The sequence below is a fragment of the Muntiacus reevesi genome, chromosome 4 (genome assembly GCF_963930625.1).
Source record: "Muntiacus reevesi chromosome 4, mMunRee1.1, whole genome shotgun sequence".
Taxonomy (NCBI): Eukaryota; Metazoa; Chordata; class Mammalia; order Artiodactyla; family Cervidae; genus Muntiacus; species Muntiacus reevesi.
In genome coordinates this window covers 163,638,356-163,653,605 of record NC_089252.1, presented here as the reverse complement: position 1 = coordinate 163,653,605, position 15,250 = coordinate 163,638,356, and the positions used below count along the sequence as shown (strand labels likewise).

Sequence of the window (15,250 nt, the reverse complement as noted above, 5' to 3'; positions counted from 1 at the left end):
TTTCTGATGTTACTTATTTGAGCCCTTCTTATTCTTGGTGAGTCTATTATTTTTTTTGGTGAGTCTATTTAAAGGTTTGTCAAAGGAGCTTTGTTTTCTGTTTTGAAAAGTCAGGCTGTGGAGCAGGACAAGGAAACCATTTGAATGGCAGTGTCAACTCTCCTTCTTAGTCTGAAACTATTTTCCCTGTAAATACAGGTATCAGGGACAAGTTTTCTTTTCAATCTACATGATAATGTCCTGGAGGTCAGAAAAAGAATATTTCTCTTTCATAACCCAGCTCACTTCCAGACAGAGTAGGCACTCAGATCTATGAGAGTGAAATCCTTCTTAGATCAGAGAGACAGCAGAATTTAATAGAAAGGTGTCTTCAAAGCCAGATCTTTGAAATCCTGACTCTAGTTAGTTTTATGAGCTTGGGTAAACCGAGTTAAAGAACCTAGTCTGCAGAGCCCTTTTTATCACAGTAAATGGTAATTACAATCGTTCTCTGTGTTTCTCTGCCCTTTGAGGACCTACCAGCATGTCAGAGCTGCCAGTCTCGAGGATCTAGAGCTCAGGTCTCACCAGCTTAAAGTGTCATGAAAGCGTCCTCTCAAAGACTGAGATTTAGAACTGCCATCTGTTCTGTGGTCTTCGTGAAGCCAGCTCCCATGTTCCACATGTAAATCTTGTCTTACGGAGGAATCCCTAGGCCATCAGTAAAGTTCTCTGCATCGAGTTTTCAGCTGGGGGACTTAGGTTCTCTGCTCTTGCCACAGCAGACTTCAAGGCACATATGTGACTAGCCGATTAAACCCACTGAGGGTAGAGAAAGAAGAAGAAACAAATACTACATGTGTATGGTGTCTGGTTCTACAGTAGGGCATTGTACAGTCTCAGTGGGAATAGAGAGGGTGCAAGTTAGAAAAATAGATGGAGTTGTCTGTACTTTCTCTCACTTTGGGTCTATGCAAGTCAAGTCTCCTCTCCCTTGGTAACTGGATATTGTGATAAATCCAAGTATTTGTTTTTCTGATGGTAGTCTGGAAACTTAATGGGTGTCTTCTCACCTCTTTTGTTTTTCTAGTCTTCAGAACTTCTAAGAGGCAACCTACTACATCTGAGATTGGCAAATTACGGCTTTTATCTTTTTTGATAATGGAACATAACCATGCATATTCAGTTGTGGGTTGCCTACTTTTGTACTGAAACAGCAGAATTAAGTATCTGCGATAAAGACATGGCCTGCAAACCTAAAATACTATCCCTTTAGGAAAAAAAGCATGTCAATCCCAGTAGGACTTCCATTTCTCATTTAGGGCAATGGATCACGTGACTAGACATCAAGGCAAAGCACCTCTGGAGGTGAGTTTATCTAAGTAAAGCTGGCCGAGGTAAGTTTTTTTTTCCCCTCCAAAACTGTAAATGCATAAAGAATTATCAGGAAGATTTTCTGCATGCCGCTCATCAGGGACCCACACATGAGCTTCCCAGGTAGGGACTAGAGTACCCCATGGAAACAGCCCCTCTCCAGTACTACGTGAGCCGTTAAAACATTGAACAGTACACAACAACAACACAAAAGTCAAAATTACTACTTGTGGACTCAAACAAAGGACACATTTCCACTACAACAGAAATAAATTTTAATTCATTGAAAAGTGCAGCAGTGAACAGGGACCTTCGAAGGGCACTTTCTAAGTCAGATGACTGAGATGACACAAAGCCAGGGCAGAAGAACTTCCTTTAGAACAGATGATGCAAACACAGAAATTCACAAATTCAGTGGGACCTGAGTGGTGGAAAAACGGAAGACCTAATATCCCCACCTAGTTCCACTGGTGGATCAGTTTAAAAACCCCTTTGCTGTCTCTTAATAAGGATCCTGGGACAATTTATCTTCTTCTGTTAAAATACTAGTCCTTAGACACTTAAATTTAAGAAGTTACCAGACTACCCTAGTGTTGTTAATTAAAACATTTTGAAACAGCACCGCTGGTCAAATTCAAAGATGCTCGAAAGGCATTCCCTACTTTTTAGTTGCAGGGAATGGTATCGTATTTGAGGGAGAGCTTTGTAAAAGGAAAACTTGTAAGGCAAAATCTCTATTCATTCCCAAGATCTCTGTTCATTCCTAATACTTACAGTTTTCCATTCTGAAGGGCACCCGGTGTTCTTAAAAGGGCAAATAAACCTCCAGTCAGTACAACTGAGAGAAAAAAGGCAAGCCTCCTGTAGTGAGGCCCTTGTACATATTCTGAAGAATTTCAGTGCATTTTGTGGTCTGTTAGTCTATAAACTTGAGGCTTCTTTATGAAAGATGATTTTAGCACAGATCCAGAGAATGAAGCCAGTCCAAGAGAAAAAAAATAGAGACCATTTAAAAATGAGAGGTACAAAGAGGGCTTCAGTCCATCCCCCCACCAACCCAACCCAATCCAAAATCTGCTGCATGTAAGAGCAGCTTGCTGATCTGAGTTACTCTCATGACCTCGTCTGCTTTTAGGAAGCAGCATCATAAAACTGAATAATATCACATCACAGTACAAGACCTGGTAAGAGTTGGTTTCCTTTTATTTGGGAATAACTGGCCAACTTTCATTAATGTGGAAGCTGACTGATTAATGTTAAGAATCACAGAATAAAGCTGATACCCATACTCAACATTGTAGCCTGCTTTTAGTTACAAAACTTAGAATTTCTAAAACAGTTCAAACAGAAGTATTCATTTCTTTTGCCCATTTCACCTCTAAATACCACCACAGTTACTGGGACTGTGTGAGGTAAAGGAATAAACCTAATGGCTATTAACCCAACATGGCGATCTGGGATTGTGATATAAAGTTCCTTATTATGGCCACGTGTCACAAAGTGCTTAAAGCTCAACCCAGGACCTTACCTAAAGCTAAAATCACGACTGCCTGAGTTGGACAGATTATAAACCATAGTTCCTCTTCCTACCTGCTGCCCCCCACCATCAACTAGCCTTCTTGTGAAGACAGCATAAGAAAGGGGATTGGTCTTTGAGCCAAGAGACAGAAATACCGGTGTTCTAAACAGTGAGGAAACGTCAGATCTGATTTTGACGGAGAAACAGTAAACAAGGCCCAAACTGCACCAGACTCCAAAAACTCAGGAAGAAGTTAGCTGAAAGGGAAGAAGCTAAGTAGTTGGTTCTTACATCTTATAACAAATGAACAGAATGTCAGCAAAATGCAGAGGGAGTGTCCCAACTTCACTTGTGGGCCTGGAACCCAGGCTCCCTCTACACCTAACTGATGGCCCTTCTATCAGCCTGTCAGCCTGATGGCCCTGCCTACAGCAGGCCCTCAGAAAACACAACCTTCACCAACCCTTGCAAGTTCTCTGCTGAAATACTTAACCCACTTTATGTTTCAGATCTTAAGAGGGGAGACATTCCCTCAATAGCCCTGGTGTTAACTGCCTCACTATGTGAGTAGATGTCTATCACCTTCAGGAGCTACTCAGAATTAGCCTGTACCAAAAGCTTGCTACTGTTCTATTTCAATGAAGCACAAGCCCAGAATTCCCAAAAATGAACAGAGCTTCGTTGATAAGTTTTGAATTTGTGACCTTATCACATTGTGATGATGAATACTATAAAAAGTATATTTTTACTAATCTAAAACCAATGGTTTTTGTTTTTAATCAGATGGTTCAGCTCTGATGGTTGTTCTTCAAGCCATGTGATATTGGTATTTTTGATAGTGAAGTGCTCGATCTGGAATGCTATGCATGTCCTCTGATTTTAGGTCAAGCTGGATACCAACAACATTCCCCACCCCCGGCAAAGCAGTGCCATTTATCTGAATGGATTTGTAAGTCCAGATCACATGGGGACTAATTAATAACTGTGGCCCCAGGACAAAAAGGGTTTGGTGAGAACAAAGATCTCAGGAGTACTGTCATCAGCTAAATAAAGGGACCAAGGACAGCCACTCCTGACACACAGGCAGAGTTCACAGTTTAACACATTGCACAAGGAAGTCAGCTGATTGGGTTGCTTTTTCAAACGGGACTTAAAGCCAGTCCAGAAACCCTTCCAGGCGTGGTCGTGAAGACTAGCTACAGATACCTACTCCAATCACTTCATCAGAAAGAGGTGAGCAGAGATCCAACTGCACAGGTGCTACAGAAGGTGTTTTGAAAATCTTCGTGTCCTGATGCTGCCATGATTGCTGAACATGAGACGAGGGTCAAACCTATACCTGGGGACAGAAAAAGCAAAAGACAATGGCATGGACTGTTGTGAGCCATTGAGTACTTCATTCAGAATGTTAACTGGAAAGACTGGCAGGAAGAGATACAAAAGCAGCAACTAAATCACCAGAAGAGGATCTAGGGGGAAAGTCTAGTACGAAGCAGGAGTACTTGGTAATTAAGAGCAATTCCATCATAAGTCAGTGAGCGCAAAATAACATAGTAAAAGTGGAGAAAAGAAAAACAGAAGTTAAGGCAAATCTTGAAAGGTTAGGAGGAAAGGTTAAAGCTTTTCAGGGGAGGGAGGGATCCCTAAACTATAAAGCATTCTGGTGCAACAGTGTAGCACTTGCTGAAAGCCCCTGCAGCATTTTCAAAGCCCTGTCTTCTTTTACGTTTTGACACACAGATCCCAGTGGATAAGAGGTAGGGTATGCACTTTAGATCGGAGCTTGAGTCTGGCTTATTATGAACATAGGTAAGTCACAGACATCTCTGGGCACCAATAAAATAGGAAGGCAATTCATGTGAAGTATCTGACACATAAAATCAATTTTGCCTGCTGATGGAGAAGACGTGGATTTGATCCCTGGGTCAGGAAAATCTCCTGGAGAAGGAAATGGCAACCCACTCCAGTTTTCTTGCCTGCGAAATCCCATGGACAGAGGAGCCTGGTAGCCTCTAGTCCATGGGGTCACAGAAGAGTTGGACATGACTTAGCAACTAAATAACAAAGGAATTTAAAAGAAAGCCAGGTGGACTTTAAATAGCTCAAGCCAGTATCAGCAAAGCCAGTGTCTAGAATCTTAGCCCTAACCCTCCAGAATGTAAACAAAATACCTAGTTATGGTTTAAAAAACAAAGCAACTTTATGGAAGAAGGCATTAGAGAGTAAGGTGGTGTTGAGATCATCTGGATTATGTAAGTGGCTGAACCACATTAAAGCCTCTATATAAACCTTAAGATTCTGGCAGGCGGGTGTGGAGATCTACTCATCTTGTGAACGCCCAAGACAAACCTCTCATACAAGCAAGCTGAGGCTTGTTCAAGCATGATAATGTGTCCAAGGTCAGCAGCTGTTTTGAGGATGGAGACAAGATAGCAGAGTAGAAGGATAAGAACTTACATCTTCTCATGAAGACACCATAATCACATCTAACTGCTAAACAACCATTGGCAACTGCCCCCTGCCCTCCGAACTTACCAAAAAGATATCCTACATCCAGAGACAAAGAACTCACCACAAGGCAGTCTGGATGGGAGGGGGTTTGAGGGAGACAGAATCATGTATATACGGCTAAGTGCCTCTGCTGTTCACCCAAAACTATCACAACATTGTTAATTAGCTATACCCCGATACAAAAAGTTCAAAAGAAAAAAAGCTACAAGAAGACAGATGTGGGGATGCAACTGTGATAAAATCAAATCCCACACCCACTGGGTGGGTGACCCACAAACGGGTAAAACATCTTATCTCCGGTTCTCCCACCAGAGTGAAAGTTATGAGCACTACATCAGGCTGCCTAGCCTGGTGGTCTGGCATTGGGAGGAGCAGCTCCCAAAGCATTTGGCGTTGAAGGCCAGTGAGTTTAGACTGGGGGAGGAAAGAGAAACTCCACTCTTGGAGGGCTCACACGGTGTGCGCCAGGACCCAGTGGAAAAGCATTGTTTTCCCAACGTCTGAGCCAGACCTACCTGCTGCTAGCGGCGGACCTCCGGCGGACGCAGGCGGGCACCTGGGGCTCGCTGTGGGGACACCGACCCCGGTGGGGCAGTTCTGAGCGGTACTGATCGACAGGAGCCCTCCTGGAGGCTACCCTCTCACACAGCGTGGCCTCACCCACCAGCCTACAGGCTCCCGGGCTGGGATGCCTCAAGCCAAACCACCAAGAGGGTGGGAATACAACCCCTCATCAGCAGACAGGCTACCTCCTGCCATCCTGAGCCCACAGCACCTTGCTAAACACAACCCATGACATGGCCCTGCCCGCCAGAGGGACAAGGTCTGGCGGAGCTGGACAGTGGGCCCAGCTCCACACCAATGGGCCCATGCCAGTCTGCTCACCCTCTAGGAAGCCTACAAAAGCCTCTTAGACTGGCCTCATTCACCAAGGGGCAGACAGCAGAAGCAAGAAGAACCACAGTCCTGCAGCTGCGGAACAGAATCTGCAACTAACTTCTCCAACAGAAAAGTTAGACCAGACGCAACAGCAGAGGAGTATGTCTTCTACGAGGGAACTTGATAAAATCCCAGAACTGACTGAAATAGAGACAGGCAATCTACTAAAAAACAGATTGAGAATGATTATCCACGATCTTGGAAAAAGAATGGAGGTACAAATACAAGAAACGCTTAATAAAGAGATGATCTGAAGAAGAAACAAACAGATGAATAATACAAAACCTGAAATGAAAAATACACTAGAAGAAATCAGTGACAGAATAAAGAATGGTTAAGTGAGCTGGAAGACAGAATGACGGAAATCACTGCCTTGGAAAATAATAAAGAAAAAAGAATGAAAAGAAATGAGGACAGTCTAAGAGACCTCTAGGACAACATTAAATGCACCAACATTAACATTTTAGGACTCCCAGAAGGAGAGAGAAAGGGCCTGAGAAAATATCTGGAAAGATAATAGCTGAAAAATTCCCTCATATGGGAAAGGAAACAGGCACTCAAGTCTAGGAAACAGAACTGAGACACACATTAATCAAATTGGCAAAAATTAAAGAGAAAATAGTTTTAAAAAAATAAGGGAAAAGCAACACATAACATGAAACAGAGTCCTCATAAGGTTGTCTGTTCACTTCTCAGCAGAAACACTGCAGGCCAGGAGGGAGTGGCATGATCTATTAAAAGTGATGAAGAAGAACCGGAAACCAAGAATACTCAGAAAGGCTGTCATTCAGATCTGAGGGTGAAATCTAAAGCTTTTAAGTTAGTCATCAAATCATAGGAGAGGAAAAACGAAAGGGGAAAAAAAAGACCTACAAGACCAAATCCAAAAATGGCAGTGAGAACATACTTACGTATCAGTAATTAGCTTAAACGTAAATGAAGGCTGTGCCTCCAGCGAGAGCGCCCACTGCCTGCGGAGAGCAGGAGTTTCAAGCAGCTCCTTTTCTCAGCACTGCTGGCTGCTGCCCTAAGACCCAGTATCCCCCGTATAAAGCAGAACAGTGAGCAACAGCTCAGCTCCGAGCAGGAAGGACCCACGGGGGTCCCTCTGCCTCCAGGATCGGCAGGGCTGCTGAAGACAACTGGGCAGTCATTGAGGACGATGGGAAACTTACCCAGGGTCAAAGACCCCTGGAGTGCGGCATGTTGGTCCAGAACAGGACTGCAGCATCATCAGCCGATAGTTCATCTTTCCCAGAAGCTCTGGGTCTATGCTTTTAGCAATGTTATTGATTTGGTGTGGGTCTGCAGTCAGGTTGTAGACTTCTACGAACACCTACAGGAAATGAAAAGATGGAGGAAAGAGAAGAGCAAGGGTTATTACATCTGAAGAAATACTCCTCATGTGTGAGTTATTTCTAAATGGAGAGAGAGGAGGTGGATTAAAAACCAAAGCCCAGGAGAATAGCATCCGGTCTCAAGATCCTCAAAGAGCCCTAGGGTATGGAGCAGACAGTGGACCATCTGTTCTGGGGGTTGAATTACTCTGAGTCTATAGCCCACATGCTGGAAACGGGCCCCCAGCACCCCTGGGCCTTCAGGGAAAGTCAGGAGGGAAGAGCCTACCTTCTATAATTAAAGCAGAGAATAGAAGGCAGGACTGTCAAATGACAAGGGCTCAGAAACTGGAGTAAGTAATAAGGTTACTGAGTGAGCGCTGATATCTGAAGTCTACCTTTGCCTTACAGTTGTGAAGATTCACATGAGAGCAGATATGAAAGGAACCCATCTTATAAAAATGTTAAGTTTTCCTATTTTAAAAAGCAATTTCAGATACATAACACCACTTGAGGAAAGATACATTATTTCTAAAATGAGAGACATCTAATAGCACTATTTTCCCTCCATCAGTACTTTGTTCTCCAAATTGGAGCTAAGTGATAGGCTAAGAAGACGTAGATAAATTTTGCTTATAAAGGCTTCAAGTAGCTGCCCTCACACCTTACAAAGTGGAAGGAACCGAGTTTGAGGGAAGCTCTCTTGCTTGTTCTCTGAAGTGCTTATGACCAACAAATAAATAGTGAGCAAGTCAATTTCTGAGAAACATGATGAGTGCTGGCTCCATCTGGCAAAGTGCAGGCTGCCAGATGGGGTAGGCGTGCACGTGCTGATAACCAGTAAGAAACAAGGGACGGGAGTGCGTGTGATCCTCCAGATAATCCACGCTGATCCGGGCTGGAAAGCCACCTCCCCCAAGGATGCTGCCTTTAACCTGCTGATTCACGTGAGCAGCACCAGACCACGCTGTGCCAGGGACAGGGGGTCTGAGCCAGCTGGAGGCCAGGAAGCTTTCGAGGAAAGGCCCCCCACTCCTTTCATCTCCAGAGAGGTTCTTACCCTCAGCCCAAACTATCAGGGGAGCGAACTGAAAAAGTGAACTGTGTGTATTTAAAGTGTATGTGTGGGCGGTGGGAGAAGAGGAGAAAGTCCCACCCAGCAAGGTCAGTTAGAGAAGTCAAGTACGGCCTTGTGGAATTCTATCTCCTTAACTCACGGAAGCCTAAGTGTGCATACAGATAAAGAGCTGGGAGACTGTGGCGGACAAACAGAGCTAGCGGGAAGCTGCCGGGTGCCAGAGAGCTCAGCCTGGCGCTGGGAGGCCCCAGAGGGTGGGAGGAGGGCAGGCAGGGAGGCCCAAGAGGAAGGTGAGCGTTGCACACACAGCGGATGCGCTCCATGGTGCAGCGGACCAACACGATATTGAAAAGCGGCTGCTGCTGCTGCTACGACTGTGCCTCGGTAAAAAAATAAACCCCATTTCCGCAGGGAACATCCCTGGAATTTCTCTTCTGCCACCAAGTCCAGCTAACAGAGCCCTGGCAGTAGACAGACACAAGGGGTGGTGGGCCGCGGGCCCTCTTACCTCCTGGTCATCAAACTCGCAGTACTGCAGGTCCCACAGCTCTGACATGGTCCTCACGCAGGCGTACGTGTTGTTATATGCGTCTTCACACACACAGTCAGGGAAACACTGCTGTAGGGACGTTAAGAAAGTTAGCTGAGGGCGTCCTCCTTTAGTGACAAATGTGATTTCCACCCAGGGGCAATCCACCCAGGTTGGCTCAAGTCAGACATACACTGGACAGAAATGAGGAAACTTTCCAGAGAGAAGTAAACTGAAAACAGAGGTGAGGCTGGCTCCTACTAAGGGCTGACTCGATGAAGGAACACGAGCTGTGGCTGCTGCCACCCCTGCCTGCTCATCTCCTGACTGGAAAGAGTTCTAACGAGCACCTGCAGACACACAGGTTGGTAAGGAGAAGAAATCAATACGCAGGTGAATCACTCTCCAGGTTATTTTAGGTTCTTTCATCCTCAAGGCTTGGAGAAAGTCTAAAATGAGCTTTGTGGAATCATTTGCAGTAAGTTGTTTATGAGCGCTCTTATCACCAAATAGGACTTGACTTTGATGCCATCGAGTCTTCCATACCATCTTTGGTTGGGTTTTTACTGTGTTTTAACATGTCAGTGTTGGGCTTCCATTTGGAGTTGACTCTATTACCTATTCTCTAAAGAGTGGCGGATGTCGCTTTTCCCCTCTGTGACCAGTCTGGCTGCCACCAAATCAAGGTGCTCATGCTGGCCGGTTACAGGTGGAAACCCTGTCTCTGTCGGATGCCACTGATCACATCCCTAATGAAAAGTGGTACCACAGCTGGGATGGGTAGAAAAAAGGCAGGGGTCCTGATAAAGTCAGGAGGAGGGCAGATATGTTATAATGCGAAGTGCCCATTCTGACAGTAGGCCAGCAGATAATCATTTTCAGGATTATTTTTACCTATATCTCCTAACCTCCCAGAGTCAAGTGACAAAGGGACAGGAGGAGGACTCAGATTAACTGAGTTCCAGCACTTGGCGCATCTAAACCCGTGTTGGGCTGTGCTGTCCATGAGAAGGTGTCTAAGACAACTTGGGCCACACTCACAGACACGCCGGGACTCAGGGAAGGACACGTGGGGTCAGTGACGTTGCGGCCTTCTCCCTGATACTCCACCAGGACGTCTGATCGCCAAGTCAGATTACTGGTCCCTTTCTGAAAGAAGAGCAAAAGTGGTTTCGGTGAGGCATACAGAGTAGGATAAAATCACAGTGTTACTCATTCTACCACACGAGGGGTCCTGGAGTCAAAATGAACTGACGGCAGTAGCTGAAGGGGAGGACTAGAACGGAGGCATTCGAAGGCTACCGAGCATCACGTCCAGGTGTAGAGTCCTCACATGCTCCATCGCTCAATCATATCTGACTCTTTGTGACCCCGTGGACTGCAGCCCGCCAGGCTCCTCTGTCCATGGGACTCTCCAGCCACGAGTACTGGAGTGGGTTGTAATTTCCTCCTCTGGGCATCTTCCCCACCCAGAGACTGAACCCACGTCTCCTGGGTCTCCTTGCACTGGCAGGCGGATTCTTCACCACCGAGCCGCCTGGGAAGCCCCGAGGATTCTCTCAAGTGATGTCAAGTGCTTTGAGCAGTTATTTCTCAAGACTGTTTCTGTGAAGCAGGTCAGGAACGGAAAGCAATGCAGTCGTGAAGAAAGGATCAAAGGCGTATGGCAAGGTGCTGACGTTTCAGATCAGAGTAACCAACACTGTCTAGAAACTCTGTAAGAATTCGTCTACGGCATGCCGAGAAATCAAACATGGCTGGCGAGCTAAGGCCTGTGACAGGGCTGAAGTACTTCCTGGTGTCCAGAACGAAGACACCATACAACATAACCTCATTTAACTTGTGCTGCACGTCAGTGGAGCAGGAGGAAAAGAGCGGCAGCATTTGAAATGGGAACGTTTAGGACAGGCGCACAGAGGTGAGAGGGCGAGGGAGTCTGGGACCAAAAGGACAGTGTGAGGCCAGGGTGGAAGTAGGACACCTGGCATGTGGGTCCCTGACACCCAGCTTTCAGTCAAGGGAGCAGCGCCAAGGCCGGCGGACAGGCGGGCTGGTACCGAACAGAAAAGGTGCTGACAGCAGGCTGCCCGCTTGGACCACGCAGGATGGCGGGTGACGACAGGCGCTGGGGGTTTTGAACAAGGAAGTGACACAGTCAAGGCTGTGCTTTGGAAAAGTCAGGCCAGCAGCAGAATCGCACCCAGGCCAGGCTAGGAGGAGCTCCTGAGGGAATTCCCTGGTGATCAGTGGTTAGGACCTGGCACTGCAACTGCCACGGGGTGTGTGTGTACGGGCATGTCTGTGTGTGTGTGGGGGGAGGGCGCCCTTAAAATGCTCTATAGTCAAAGTCTGGTTTGTGGTCTATCGGCAGCACCTGGGGGATGCTTAGAAACGCACCAAATCTGGCCCTACGTTGGTCTTAAAGAGCCTGTCTGCATTTTAAATAAGGTCCTTGGCTGACTCACGTGTACAGCAAAATCTGAGAAGCACTGCTTCGAAAGAGTGGTGCTCAAAATGTGCCCCCAGCAGCTGGACTGGTTACAAACTCAAATTCTTAATTCCCAGTGGGGCGGGGAGCAGTCTGCACTTGAACCAGCCCCGCAGGCAGTGCTAATGGGTGTTGGCGTGACAACCACTACCCTGAGGACTCGAGTGGACCTATCTGGCCTGGTGACCACAGCAGGGGGAAGTGTGTGGTCTGCTCAAGGCTGCAGGGGGTCACAGCTGCCTGGAGAGGAGAGTCAGAGAGGAACTGATGTCCTCAGTCACCGTTCTACGAAGAACCCGCACCATCCCGAGCAGATGAAGGTCACAGAAATCCTAAGCTACAGAAGACTTCAGCAGTCACCAACTCCCCTGTAAGAACTGATTCTGCCAATCCTGAGCCACGGAAGCTGGGGGTCAGGGGAAGAACTTATCTGTCAGGCTTGAATGGACCTCAAAACCCCACACTTAAATGTCAAAGTATGCAGGGAGAAGAGTGCCTGGAGGTCGAGAGCAGAGGTCTCCAACTCGGCTGCATAGTAAAACCACGGTGGGGCCACGTCACACCTCCAATTAATCCGGCTTGCTGGGGCTGGGACCCAGGAGTTAGTATTTTTGTTTCCCAGGAGATACGAATGTGCCACCGAGTTTAAACCAATGAAGGGGTCACTCAATGTTCTGTCAAAGGCTAGTTAGTATTTCGAGTCTGTGGCCACACAGTCTGTTCCCACTACTCGATTCTGCTACTGCAGCAGGAAAGCAGGCCGAGCAGCACCCCTGGGCGGCGCGGAGGAGCACGGCTGTGTCCCGATACGGTTTCACTTACAAAACCCCCAGGGTGGGCTCGACTGGCCCTCGGGGCTTTGCCATCCCCTGGTCTACAGCAGCCCTGTCCAGCAGGACTTTCTGACCGAGATGTTCTGTGACTGTTGTCTGATAGACGGTGTTTGGGGCAACTGATACGTGGCTACTGACACTGAGGAACTGAATGTCTCACTTCATTCTCAATAGTCACACGCGGCTAGTAGCTACCGTATTAAGGCAGAGCAAGAGGTAGGACGGCCCTAATACACCAGAGGTTTCCACAGGACTAACCTTCAAAACAAAAGAATAAGGACTATAGCCAGGTCCCGGTGGCATTTTCAAAACTGCAGGGAAATTAACTACACCCAGCATAGTGATTTTAGCTCTATAGTGAAGTTGTTTTTTTTTTCCCTAACTAGAAATAAGGTAAACAATGTAAGATTTGTCTAGGAAGAGTGAAGAGATAAAAATTTCCTTCTATCTGATCTATAGATTTATTGCAATTCCAGCCGAAGCCCAAAATGATTTTTTAAGCAATCTGAAAAGCTGTTTTTTATAAAGTTTACATGGAAGAAAGATAACTGTCTTTTAAGATACCCCTGAGAACAACCCTTAAGAGACCCCTCATAACCCTAAGAGAGAAGTGTATCCACGCAAGGTTTAATTATACAACTTTATAACACATTGGTTGAGGGATAGACAGATCTGTGGAACAGAAAAGACAATTGAGTGTTTATAGAAAAAGAATGAAACTAAATTCCTGACTCCTACCATGCAAGAAAACCAATTCCAGATACATCAAGGACTCAAAGGTAAGAGGCAGAACTAGAGAACTTTCAGAAGAAAATTTGGGAGAACTATTTTCTGACCTCAAGGTTCACAAGTATTTTTATAAATAAGACACGAACGACACTAAATCATCTCATAAAACGAGGTGCTTTACGCATTCAAATCCTGCACTGTCATCTTAATGCAGGGCAAAGACAAGTCACAAACAGGGGGAATATCATGGGCAAAGAGAGGCATTTCATAAGGGAAGAAACACAAAAGACATAAGTGAAAGATGATTCATTGATCAAACAGCCACTTGAAAAAACAAGCAAAGGATCTGAATAGACACTTCTCCAAAGAAGATACACAAACGTCCAACAAACACACGACAAGATATGTTTGACGCATGACAACATATCAACATGATTAGTCATTAGGAAAATGCAAATCAGAACCACAATGAGTCCCATTCATTCCCACTAAGACACAGTAAAAAGATAAGAGCGACTGCTGGCAAGGATGTAGAGAAACTGAATCCTTTCACACTGCTGGTGGGAATATACAGAACAGTGCCATCACTTTAGAAACAGTCTGGCAGCTCCTCAAAAGGTTAAACAGAAAAATCACCACATGACCTAGCAATTCTACTAAGGATACACTCAAGAGAATGGAAAACATTAGTTCACCCAAAAATCTATACGCAAATGTTCACAGCAGTGTTACTCATAGAGTCAAACAGGAGAAACTATGCAAATGTCTATCAACTGATGGCTGGATAAATACGTGGCTGGATAAACACAGGGAACAGGACTGTTCAGTAAGAAGGAATGAAGTGGTAACATGTTACAATGAGGATGACCCTTGAAGGCAGCCTCAGTGTGTTCAGCCAATCACGAGAAACCACATACTGTATGAGTCTCTCTGCAGAAGATGCCAGAGCAGACAAATGTACGGACAGAAAGCAGTGCCCGTCCGGGGCTGAGAGGGAGCCTGGGGTGACTGCTAGTGTATCTGGGGGTTTCTTTTGGGGGTGATGAAAACGTCGTAAAGTTAAGATTATACTGCAGTTGTACAACTCTGACTATATCAAAACCTAGTGAACTGTCAACTTTAAACTGGTGAATTGTATAGTAAGTGAATTAAGCTGTGAAAAAAGTGATTCATCTCATTAACAAAGAAATGTACAGTAGAACCAAACATAATTTTGTTGTTTTTCACCCCCTATATAGGCAAAAAATGAAGTAGGCTGATAGTTTCACATAGAGCAAAGGGAACTCTCATGCATTACTGGTGGAATATCAACTGACGATGATTTTGGACAATAACTTGGTGATATTTGTAGGAATGAAGAGGTGAGGTTCCCGTGACCTTGGTGTGTATACGCATGCTCACTGGGAAACATGTATGAGAATGCCGTGGCAGCACTCACTGAGCCTACAGCAAAACTAGAATACCACAAATGTACATTGATAAAAAAATATAACTAAGTGGTGAAGCATTCCTTCTTATGGTGGAATATTAGGTATCAGTGAACAATATGGATCAATTTGCAAACGATGCTGAACTGAAAAAAAAAGTCTTGATTACAACTAGTAGAATGTCATCTTTAGAGTGCAAAACAAGATAGGTATTTTCCCCCCGAGCCAGGTATGTTGTTTATGTACGTACCATGTACATATACCACGTACATGTACCATGTACGTACATGGTAACTACTAAAAAAATAAAAGCCAGAGAGTAACAACCATAAAATTCAGAAAAGTGATCACTGTTAAGGGCAGGTAAGGGGTGGGATAGGGAAGAGTGCATAGGAAGACACATCAGTAATAGGAATATTTCAGTTCTTAAATGGGATGATGGGTTCATGGGTATTTCTTATGTTTTATAACTTACATGAGTGACATGTATTCTCTTGGATGAGTCAC

General features: G+C 45.4%; 1 protein-coding gene across 2 annotated transcripts in view; it reads right to left on the bottom strand.

The window, feature by feature from the left end:
* Positions 1–1,611: 1,611 nt before the first annotated feature.
* GNS (glucosamine (N-acetyl)-6-sulfatase) overlaps positions 1,612–15,250 on the bottom strand; it is a 47,612-nt gene continuing 33,973 nt past the window's right edge. Inside the window, exons 11-14 of one of the 2 annotated variants that reach the window (XM_065934708.1) lie at positions 10,308–10,415; positions 9,246–9,356; positions 7,498–7,658; positions 1,612–4,211 (exon numbers count right to left, since the gene is read on the bottom strand). In XM_065934708.1, coding sequence (XP_065790780.1) covers positions 4,133–4,211; positions 7,498–7,658; positions 9,246–9,356; positions 10,308–10,415 — 459 coding nt within the window. In that variant the 3' untranslated portion in view covers positions 1,612–4,132. The remainder of the gene's footprint in view (positions 4,212–7,497; positions 7,659–9,245; positions 9,357–10,307; positions 10,416–15,250) is intronic. The other variant, XM_065934709.1, reaches the window with a different exon arrangement.